General features: G+C 43.3%; 1 protein-coding gene across 1 annotated transcript in view; it reads left to right on the top strand.

Annotated features, from left to right (window-relative positions):
• znf592 (zinc finger protein 592) overlaps positions 1-12,282 on the top strand; it is a 121,310-nt gene that overhangs the window by 59,095 nt on the left and 49,933 nt on the right. The window contains exons 2-3 of the mRNA XM_080216289.1: positions 1,728-4,135; positions 10,970-11,148. Of these exons, the coding sequence (XP_080072415.1) occupies positions 1,748-4,135; positions 10,970-11,148 (2,567 nt within the window). The 5' untranslated portion in view covers positions 1,728-1,747. The remainder of the gene's footprint in view (positions 1-1,727; positions 4,136-10,969; positions 11,149-12,282) is intronic.

Raw genomic sequence — 12,282 nt, 5'->3', positions numbered from 1 at the left:
GGGTTCTGTGTCTGAACGCAGGAAGGTGAGGAGAGGTCTCGGCTGAAGATTGTTTCTGCATATGTGTGAGAGTACGGAAGAGCCCTTCTTGGGGCATTTATGATATGTGTGTGGGCACTGAGATGTCTTTCTTGAAGATGCTTTCTTCAATCAATTGCATTGAAGTGTTTCATCCAAATTATTGGTATCACTGTAGATCCCTCTTACAACAACATTTATCCACTTCCTGTAACCAAGTAAATTACACACAGGAGCATTGTCGGACGAAATGGACATGGTTGGTGGGGAAGTTGGAGGGATTGTAGAACTAGATTGAGAATTTCTGCATCAAGGCAGTGTTAAACTAGCAGCCATGATGTGGAAATGCCAGCATTGGACTGGGGTAGGCACAGTAAGAAGTCACTCAATACCAGGTTAAAGTCCATCAGGCTTATATGATAGCACGAACTTTTGAAGGACTGCTCCTTCTTCAAGTGAGTGGAGGTAAACTAGGAGCCAGTACAGGTCAGCAAGCACAAGACTGCTGGATGAAAAGGGACATGGGAAACAGATTATTGGATCATCGTATATTTGCAAAGGGTAGAATTTGGGAGGCCAACCAAGAGTGAGTTGGAATTGTAAAATCTGGAGGTAACTAAAGTATGAATGAAGATTTCTAGTACACATGAGCTTTTTTGGACATCTTTGTAATGCCTCTCCTGTTCATGTGCACTTTGGCTGCCATTCTGGACCTGAGACAAGTGCTTCCATTTTCCATTATTTCTTCTGTCTGGATTCTCCTGGGCCCTTTTCTTATTTCCTCCTGCCTTCTTGTTATTCATTTACTTTTGTTCTCAAGTTTTTAATCACTTGCCCTAATAGCTGCTTCTTTGGATCTGATAGCTGTCTGATTATGGTCTTGGGAAGTATACTAGAGCATTTTACTACACGAGGTACATTTATATTTTACGAGTTAAATGCATTTGTAAATGCAAGTTTTCACCAATCCTTTCTGCTTGTGTGACTGGTGATGGGGACTGTTCCAGCCACATGGGATGCATGCCTCAAATATCCAAGTGTTTACATTTCAGAAGTGTCTGCCTTTTGATGACATTTTTGAGAAAGCATGAAAGAGAAAAGTTTGTGGGCTTTTGTTTGTTCTGTTCTCTTCCTGCAAAAAGAACAGCTACACTCATTGCCAGAGCTTCATTACAATCAGGCTGTTTGCCAGCTGTTTGCATTTCAGCTATTCAGGAGAGTGGCAACACTACACACGTTCCTGGAACTGTAATTACTGGCATTGATCTCGATGTATTACTGTAAATGTAATTTTTTTTACATGATTAACAAGCATGTAGTGCACCTTAATGTCGCATATCTTGCCCATCCAGTGGAGTTTCATTTTGGAATTCTGTAGATGCTGCCCCACACTCGTTGCCACCTTTGCTGATGGGACAGTACAAATGTTGTAATGTTTGACCAGTATTCCCATCCTTGAGGACAATAAAATGCTTGCGGCTCAAGTTGAATTTGTGGATTGCCAGAGAAGAAAATATCGATGGTTTTGTACATGCAATAGATCAGGAAACCAATTGGAAGGCCTGTGTTAGCAGCATTTAATTTCTCTTTAAGTTGACCTTTGCTTAGTTATGTCATGATGTATCTAGGATGTTGATTTGATATTTGCACCCACTCTGTTTCACAAGTGAAATGCAATTGTAACTAAAGTGTTCTGTCTTCCTTTTCAGCTTTCACTAAGTGTCCAAACATGGGTGACATGAAGACCCCAGATTTTGACGACCTCCTGGCTGCTTTTGACATTCCTGACCCAGACCTCGATGCCAAGGAGGCTATCCAGTCGAGTAGCGAGGAGGCGGAGAGTCATCTGAAGCAAGCAGGTATGGGTATAGACGAACTGTCTATGCATCATGCCATACCTGACGTCCCGGTGGTGAGCGTTATTGTGAAGAATACCAGTCGGCAAGACTCCTTTGATTCCATCACTGAGAAGGATGGCCATCAACTTGGCCAGAATCTGCTTCAAAATGGGTTTCGAAATTCTGATATTACTGCTGATGCCCAAAGTCTTGGAAATAGCTACAGCAAAATGGTCACTGCTTTCATCAACGGAGATAGCTCCAGAAACTACTCAGATAAATTTGACACACCAAGGTCAGAAACTCTACCAGCCTTTAGCCAGTTCAGTCCTATTTCTAGCCCAGAGCCAGACGAAGCCATTCAGGATGCTAGCATTATGGGTAACATTAAACGGGACGAGAGACCTTACCTTGGTTCGGTAGACCTGTATATTTCTACAGAGAGTTCTCTCGTGGACAATACAAGGGAACAGCCTGAACAAGCTATGACTGAATTTAGCATGTTTGATGAATACTCCAAAAAACGGGAGAAAGCAAATGAGATTAGAAACCGTAAAGTGAAAGATGTCAGCCTGGGGCAAAGGGCAAACTCAGCAAATGCATCAGAAGAAACGCAGCAAAAGGACAAGGTCTTTGACAAAGGTTTGTTTGACAGCTTGCAGCCCTCAAGTGACCTGCACAATAATGACGTGGAGGAGCCAAAGAGCAGCAGTGTCCCAGAGATGACCTTGTGCTCTTCTGTCCCACCTCGCCAGCGTCTAAAATCAGCTCACTCAAAGCTGTCATCTTGCTTGGCTGCTTTGGTAGCTCTCAATGCTAAAAAAACATCAGATTTCCCAGAGGAACAAAATGAAAATTTTAAAGAATCGATGTTGGCTTTGAAGGACGGGGTAAAGGGCAGCCCCAAAATGGCAAAGTCACCAAAAAGTCCAAGAAGTCCAATGGACGGAGTAAAGAAAATGATAAGCAAACAGCCTGATAGCCCAAGGAGTGTGTCCAGTGACTACAGTGGCAAAGGATCTCCATATGTCGCAACAGGTTCGCCACCAGCCATTCCAAAAGTAAGGATCAAAACCATTAAAACGTCTTCTGGTGAAATTACCAGGACTGTGACGAGGATAATGCCAGACTCCGAACAGAGCGAGTCTAGGAGTTCACCAGAACAGTCGCTAATTGAAATGGCATTTACTGAGGAGTTGAGTTTACGGTCTAGCCCTGTGACTAGTACATCTTCGCAGATCCAAAGTTCAACAGCAGTGGAAAATGGAAGGAAGCAAACATCAGCCAGAAACTTAGCTAACGCAGTCAGCTCTTTGTCAAGTATACCTGCCAAAGGAACTGAAAATGTAGATGGCACCGGCAACCTGAAAGCCATGACAATAACTGCACCACCTGAGGATGCCAGCACTGCCATCATGAAGGTTGCTAGCATGGTACAGCGGAAGCAGGCTACAGTAAAGAATTCACCAAATACCTCCAGCACCAGTCTCCTGCCAAAAGCTGTTCATTTGGCAAGCCTGAACTTGGTTCCACACAGTGTTGCTGCTACTGCAACCACAAGGTCCAGTACTTTGCGGCAGAGCCATCAAAAGATTGCCACTCAGGTGGTAACAGTGCCACTGGTACAACAAGTCAAAAACGCAGCTCCGCAGAATAACGAATCTCCCACTTCAAATCAGAACATTGTTGTCGAAGCTTTTAACAAACTGTTAAACAGTACCAATCCTGTGCCAATCTATGCTCCAAACCTTAAACCACCTGCCAACAGTAATGTGTCCATGCCAGCTCGTGGCTATCGCTGTTTGGAATGTGGCGACGCGTTTGCTTTGGAAAAGAGTTTATCACAGCATTATGAGAGGCGGAGTGTCCATATCGAGGTGATGTGCAGCCATTGTTCCAAAATGATGGTCTTCTTCAACAAGTGCAGTTTGCTTTTGCATGCCCGGGAACACAAGGGCAAAGGCGCTGTTATGCAGTGCACTCAGTTACAGATGAAACCCATCCCTTCAGACCAAATGTTTTCAACCACCCCGGTGACATCTCCGGTGCTGTCTGATCCCCTTGCCCAGCCTGCAACTTCCGCTACGCAAGCAGTTGGCAGCTTGACAGTAATTGGGATGGACAGCCCGGCTTCCGGTCAGCCTTCAATGCCGCTGCGCTGTGATTCAGTGCGATTAATACGCCATGGGTTAAAATGTCTCGAATGCTATCAACAGTTCCAGGATTATAACAGCCTTGCAGGCCATTACCAGCAGGTGACAGATGATGCTGAGGCACCAGTAAGTGAATTCAAACTATATAGAAAATCATTCTTGTTTCATTCAAGGATGAAGCATAAAATATCTTGCGGTTTAGGAATATTTACACTGTATTGGTGCCTCCATGACTTCATGTCTTTTTCTACTCATAGTCATGGTAAGGCCCTATTGACAACAAACAGGTCATTGGATGGCAATGGAAACCCTTCCATTTAAGACATTCTGTGTCAGCTCTTAAGGCATGAGTGCTAACTACTGTGCCACCATGGGCAGCATAGTGGTTAGCACTGCTGTCTCACAGCGCCACGGACCCGTGTTCAATTCCGGCCATACAGTCATAGAGGTTTACAGCATGGAAATATGCCCTTTGGCCCAACTTGTCCATGCCACTCAGTTTTTACCACTAAGCTAGTCCCAATTGCCCTCATTTGGCCCATATCCCTCTATACTCATCTTGCCGATGTAACTGACTAAATGTTTTTTAAAAGACAAAATTGTACCTGCCTCTTCTCCTACCTCTGGCACTTGTTCCAGACACTCACCACCCTCTGTGTGAAAAAATTGCCCCTCTGGACCTTTTTGTATCTCCCCCCTCTCACCTTAAACCTATGCCCTCTATTCTTAGACTCTCCTACTAGGATTTTCACCCTACCAGTATGGGCTGGATTTAAAGCTGCATGCCAAAGTGAAATGCTAGTACCTAAATCACTTGTGTCCCCTTCATTCCAAAATGCTATCTGATATTTCTGGAATAACGAGGCACAAATTTTTGAAAACACCTCCTCAAATTAACAGCAACTTTTATTTCTTCACCATTCATCCTTCTTATAGTCCCCTTACACGTCGCGTAATCCAAATGGTAGACACTCGAATTCTGGTAAAGGCTTTGCAGTACTGAGCCATAAGGTGCATAGCCATGGTATGAGGTGAAACAATATAAAGCCTGGCCTCAAAATGAATGTATCCTCCAAGTTGACTTGGCTGCTCACAATAGATAAATTAGAGTCCAACATAAGCCAGTGTTATGGATTTTATAATTCTTTTTTAAAAATCCCATTCTGGATTGTAAAAAAGAAAAATGCCTTCTCCACAGTTTTAACACAATAACAAGAAAGCCCAGATTGAATCAGCTCTGAAGGAGCTAAATGCCTGGCGTGCACATAAAGACATCGTCATGCATTGTTGTAGTTAGATGGTTTCCTCCTCCCACATTGTATGAGGCGCCAGTATTTAGGTCATCGTACCAGTCAGTTCTTCTTCTTGTATTGAGACGTTTTCCACATGCCGCATCTAAGATATTATGGTTAGAGAACTAGTTCCAGTTACATGTCCTGAGGCTTTTACATCAAATGAAAGCAGGTGTGTGACTGTTTTATCTGGAATGACACAATATTGTGTATGTGATTAGTGAGTCATACCCCCAAAACTAAGAGTAGGGCAGCACAATAGCACAGTGGTTAACATTGCTACCTCACAGCACCAGGGGCCCAGGTTGGATTCCCAGCTTGAGTCTGTGTGAAGTTTGCACATTCTCCCTGTGTCTGTGTGGGTTTCCTCCAGGTGCTCCAGTTTCCTCCCACTGTCTGAAAGATGTGTTGGTTAGGTGCATTGGCCGTGCTAAGTTCTCCCTCAGTGTACCCAAACAGGCGCTGGACTGCAGCAGCTAGGGGATTTTCACAGTAATTTCATTGCAGTGTTTATGTAAGCCTAAATAAATTTTAACTTCGAATAGACTTTACCTCTGTAATATTGGGGGGATTTTTCCTGTCCTGCCCACCGCAGGAAACCACGCAAAGGTCCATTGATCTCGGGGGATTTTCCAGTTCTGCAGTGAGCGTGGCTGGAAAATCCTGCCCATTATTTCCAAGGTAACTGTGGAACACTACTAACGCTCGCCCCTCCCAGTATAGAATAATCTGCCGGTGAGAACCAGCCTCTTCTCTGATGTCAAACCTGGGATCAGAGATACAGTCAGGGTGAGAGGGTAATTCCAGGAAGAGGAGAACCCCACTGAAGATACCCCACCTTCTATCTGGGGAGATGACACCAGAAAGTCATATTTGACCCTGTATAGCACCAGCCCTCTAACAGATATAACCAGCCTCCTTTTTTAAAAGGTAAAATAGTTTCCCCTTCACATGGTTGGTAGTGACAGTTAGTCTTGGAAATTGTACTCTCAGAAAATAACGTGCTTTAATGCTATTTTGAACCAGACAGTGTGAAAAATCTGCTTCCACTACCACACAGCCCCTTGCCACACCCCACATGCTGACCGTTGAAATCCAGAAAGTTGCTGACCCATTTGCACCAGTTGTCTTTACTGACAGCTCGCTGATTCAACGGTATTCCATTGTGGTACATAACACTTGCAACTCGGAACTGGGCATCATCCCAGAGAACCCTGAGCTGTTAAGGCACCAACTCAAAACCCTAGAAGCCTGTATAAAAGAGCAAAGGGGATCGTTGCAGTCTAAGGTTAGCTTACTAGAACATCAGGTTTTAGCTGATTTAAATTCTTACTGTAGCTATTGTAACCAGTTAGTGTTTTTTCATTAAATGAAGTTTAAAAGCAACAGCTTTGCCAAGGTTAGTGCAGTTCCCTTGAATTTCTTAGCTCACTAATCCCATCAAGCTAGCTCCCTTGACATCTCGAACTGTTACTTCCTGCCAGCCAATTCCATCAGAGTTTTCTTCCCCTGCATTGCAGTTGTAATTACACTTCATAGAATCCCTACAGTGCAGAAGGAGGCCATTCAGCTCATCAAGTCTGCATCAATCACAATCTCACCCAGGCCCCATCTCGTCAATGTTTGAGTGTAACCGCTGACAACTTTGTATTAGTTGTAATGTGACCAATGGGAACAATATGTAAGGGTCAGGTGGCTCAGTAAACCATGGAACCAGTTACAGAGTGATGTAATAATCAGCTGACCAGCTGATTCACTATAAATAAGAAACCATGTAAAATTGTAGGGAGCTTGGAGTGGCCCAGGGCGAGGCCACAAGTTTGGAGTAATGATGTTTCTTTATTAAACCCTTTGTTTGATTTAAAAGTTGGAGTAAGTTTTGTTGTATTTTTTGTATCTGCATTTTTGAAGAGTTCCTTCTGAGGAAACACGCAACCCCACGTATTTACCCTGTTCATCTCCCTGACACTAAGGGGAAATTTTAGTGTGGGGGAGGTAGTGGAAGCGGATACAGTAGTGACTTTTAAGGGGCTTCTTGACAAATACATGAATAGGATGGGAATAGAGCGATATGGTCCCCGGAAGGGTAGGGGGTTTTAGTTAAATCGGGCATGGTCAGTGCAGGCTTGGAGGGCTGAAGGGACTGTTCCTGTGCTGTAATTTTCTTTGTTCTTTGTTCTAAAATTGCCCCTTAGTGCCCCGAATGTGTAGGTTAGCGGGGTTAGCAGGGTAAATGTGTGGGGTTACTCTGCTGTGATAGTGGAGTCAGACTTTCAAACTTTCAAATGATTATTGGATAGGCACATGGAGCACGCAAGAATGATAGGGAGTGGGATAGCTTGATCTTGGTTTTGGACAAAGCTTGGCGTAACATCGAGGGCCGAAGGGCTTGTACAGTGCTGTACTGTTCTGTGTTATTGGGATAGGGCCTGGTGGGATTATTGTTGGTGCAGACTTGATGGCTGAATGGCCTCCTGCACTCTAGAGTTTCTAACATTCTAACATCCCCCTGCTGTTCTACAAATAGTGGCGATTTTTATGTTTACCTGGAAGTATTTGGGCTTCACTTTAATGTCTCTGAAAAAGAGAATCTCCAATGGTGCTGTATTGTATTGGTCACACAGATAACTGTCTATGTGGAGTATACGCGTTCTCCCCGTGTCTGCGTGAGTTTCCTCCAGGTGCCCCGGTTTCCCCTCTCAGTCCAAAAGACATGCTGGTTAGGGTGCATTGACCGTGCTAAGTTCTCTGTCAGCGTACCCGAATAGGCACCGGAGTGTGGCACCTAGGGATTTTCACAGTAACTTCATTGCAATGTTAATGTAAGCCTACTCGTGACAGTAAGTAAACTTTAAAAAAGTTTAAACTTCAAGGCCAGGTGAGGAACAAAATGGGCTGAAAGTTATGTGCCTTCCTTGTTTTACCAAGGAGTCTTAATATCTACGGCAGAATGGTATTCATTACTATACAAGTGTTTCTACCATTTCAATGCACCTAGTTCTGGGTGCCAGCTGGAGCCATATTGCCTATAAACATTTCAATCTATCTCCATGAACACAGTACCAGTTTGAAAATGCCATCAGGAAAGACCAACCTGAAATGCATTTGGGTAAGAAGGGTATTTTCAGCCACTCAGTATATATTCAAGTATTATCAAGATGAAAGATGAGGCTCCTGCCTCACTCGTCCACATCGTCTTCCTCAAGTTCCAATCCTTCATTTCCCTTTCATTCCCGTCATCCTATACAGGCCTTGTGCTGTATTGTCCTGTATTTTAGAGTAACTTGGACCTTTACTTTCATTCAAGCCGTTCTTTCCCACTAAATCACTTAGCATATTGAGGCATCAGTTACTTTTCACTGTATGTCACATAGGGAGATGCTGCAATCCCTTAAACTGTTTTGCACAAACCAGAAACCTGTTTTCTTCCCGACACTTTATTATGTCAGGATACTTTTCTTCATAGTTGTTGCTCTCCCACGATTCAATCAAAGGTTACAGGGAAAAGGCAGGAGGATGGGGTTGAGATACTTATCAGGCATGATTGAATGGTGGAGCAGATCCAGTGGGCTGAATGGCATAATTATGCTCCCAAATCTTGTAGTCTTCAACTGAAATCTTCAAAGCTTCTGGAATTTTGCTCACTTTAGGGCATCCTGCACTCATCTGACAAATTTGGAAGGAGTAGAATTGAACAATTCTTACTATCTGCAAGTAGGGAGATAAATCTTGCTGTGGAAACTATTGAGGTATTTCCTCCTTGCGTGTAGCAGGGAAAATCCTGACTTCACTGTAGGATTACTTGCAGACTGTACAACTTGTTGCTATTTCACTTTCAAAGATCTGATTTTATATTTTGTGTCTTAACAATTCTGATTTAATTATATTTTCTTAATGCGGGGCACAGTGAAGCTACGGACTTCCAAATAAACCTTGAGAAAAAATACCTTCAGTTCCGCTTTGGTGCCAAACGACCACATTGTGAAGTCTGTGTATCTGATTAGCTTCTCAGAACCATGAACTGGTCATGACGTAAAGCAGTGAGATGGGGAAACAATGATCTACGGTTAGAGCTCTTGACAGTTGTGAAGTAAAGCAGACACTTGGCTACTGCGTCCCCATACCAAAGTTGAATCAGAGGCATCTGGTTCACTCCAGCTTAAGTTATTTCAGGAACTATTGAATAAAAACACATCTGTATGAATTTGCTGACTAACAAAGAGAGACTGTTCATTTTTTGTTTGTGTTTTGTCCTCTGCTGAGTTTGAGACTTCTGGATTTACTTCTAAAATGTTTTATTTGTCAACCTTCTAGTAACATGATTACAGAACTTAGCACTGAGTTGAGGAGGAACTCCTTCACCCAAAGGGTTGTGAATCTGTGGAATTCCCTGCTCACTGAAGCAGTTGAGGTTACCTCTTTGATTGTTTTTAAGGCAAGGATAGATAGATTTTTGAACAGTAAAGGAATTAAGGATTATGGTGAGCAGGCGGATAAGTGCAGCTGAGTCCATGAAAAGATCAGCCATGATCTTTTTGAATGGCGGAATAGGCTCCAGGGGCTAGTTCTTATATAGAACTTATCTTTAGAATGTTATCTTTGGTTCATGTGGACCAAAGTTTTACAACTCATCCTGTAATGCAAAGGTCTTTTATTAGATTTGCTTTTGTTTTAATTCATTCATGGGATGTGGATTTTGCTGGCTGGGCAGCTTTTGTTGTCGCCCCTAATTGTTCCTAGCTGAGTGGTTTGCTAGACCATTAAGAGTCAACCACATTGCTGTAGGATCTGGAATCAGATGTAGGCCTGACTGGATAAGGACATTAGTGAACCAGATTTTTACAACAATTGACAATAGTTTCATGGTCATTATATTTTTAATTCTAGATTTGAACTCATTGAATTCAAATTTTGCATCTCCTTGCTGGGATTTGAACGCATATCCCCAAAGCATTATCATGGATGTCTGAATTACTAGTCTAGTAACAATACCACATTAACAATGCCATTAATGCCTGCCCGGTGATAGTTTCTTACTCTGCCACATCTGTACTAGCATATTATTGCTTTGGGCGGCACAGTGGTTAGCACTAGTGTCTGTCAGCACCAGGGACCCGGGTTCAGTCCCCATCTTGTATCACTGTCTAGGAAGAATCTGCACTTCTCTCAGTGTCTGCATGTGTTTCCTCCCACAGTCAAAAAGAGATGCTAGTTAGGTGCATTGGCCATGCTGAATTCTCCCCCAGTGTACCCGAACAGGCGCTGGAGTGTGGCGACTAGGGGATTTTCACAGTAACTTCATTGCAGTATTAATGTAAGCCTACTTGTGACACCAATAAATAAATTTTAAATGATGTAAAATATATTATCACGCGCGTGGGAGAAGTTGGTATGGGATGTTAGGATAGTCTACATATATTTAAATCTTATGGTCATAAGAAGCCTCTCATCACCTGTGAGCTGAGAAAGTGCACGCCCATTGGGTAGATTGCTTTCTAAATCAGCATTAATATTTCCTACTCATTTATATTGGAGAATGATAACTGAATTACAGTTCACTTTCTCTCCACAATAATGCAGTTTGTTTGGGGCTGAATAAGGCGCCCTGTGATAGTGATATGTACTTGTGGGATATTTTACAATTACATTTCTTTTTTTTTCCCCTAAGACTTGTCGAGTCTGCCAGATGATGCTACCCAACAAGTGCAGTTATGCTGCTCACCTCCGCATCCATGCACACAAGTCCCCTTACAGCTGCCCGGAGTGTGGTGCGGTGTGTCGTTCAGCTTATTTCCAAACTCACGTCAAGGAAAACTGCTTACACTATGCACGGACGGTAGTGTATAGGTCAGTATTTCTCACTCGGAGTAACAGCTTTCTGAAAACAGCCGGTTTGAATTCCCGTTCCAAAACAGTTGATTTGGGAGTAAAGAAAGTAACCATTCACTGTTACACACCATTACTATTTTCCGCCAGAAATTCAATATCCAAGGTATCTTCTGATAGAAAAATGGTAATTCAGTTTTTACCAATTTCTAAAGCACTCCGGTGTATACACCATTGCTGAGGCAGCTGAATATGCAACAGTAGAGGCAGGAAAAGCAGTAGAATTATAATTTGGACAGCTTGCATTTTGGAGATTTTAGTTCCACCAATCAAAGAAAACAGCATTGCCGGAACTGACAGTGTGTGAAATCTGGTGTCAGACAGCATAGTTCAGTGTGTTCTCTCCACAATGTGCAGTGGTTGTTATCCATTAGAGGTGCAGGGTTGGAGGTAAGCTACCTTTCTCCCCCCGAAAGAGAATTATTAAGCAAGCTGCACAAGGCAACTAATCACATAGCCCCCAACGCTTTACAAACAGCTAGCAATAAGTTCCTGGGAAGTAGGTTGCTTTTCCACACTCTTGACTCTCTGTCAAAGTGGGGTCTCACCTTGGGGCTGAGATGGCTTTGATATGGTGTGCCTGCTTGCTTGAAGCTTGGAGCCAAAAGCACTCGGGAATCCAATACGAGAACCTATCAGTCTGGAGCACTGATGTGACCTTCCAGCCTGGCTCAGTGTGGGACGTTGAGGGGCAGATGTGCCAATGAAAGCAGAACTCCGGTTAATTATACAGAAACCTACAGGTAGAAAGGTCCAGGATGCCCAAGCGTTTATCTGCACAATAATTAGCAAATTAAGCTGCCAGTAGATTCCCTACACACTGTTGGAGATTACTAAATTTTGACTGCTTCAGTACACATCTAATCTGTCTAAATTTAGACACATTAAGGATGGTACAGTGGTTAGCACTGCTGCCTCACAGCACCAGAGACCCAAGTTCGATGCCAGCCTTGGTTGACTGTCTGTGTGGAGTTTGTTTATTCTTCCCATGAGAACCCTCTGCATGGGTTACTTCTGGGTGCTCCGGTTTCCTCCCACAGTCCAAAGATGTGCAGGTTAGGCGGATTGGCCATGGTAAATGCATGGACTTACAGG

The sequence above is a fragment of the Carcharhinus amblyrhynchos genome, chromosome 32 (assembly GCF_965287045.1).
Source record: "Carcharhinus amblyrhynchos chromosome 32, sCarAmb.v2.hapA, whole genome shotgun sequence".
NCBI classification, from domain to species: Eukaryota; Metazoa; Chordata; class Chondrichthyes; order Carcharhiniformes; family Carcharhinidae; genus Carcharhinus; species Carcharhinus amblyrhynchos.
The sequence above is the reverse complement of the archived record's forward strand: the minus strand, read 5'-3'. Positions and strand labels throughout refer to the sequence as shown.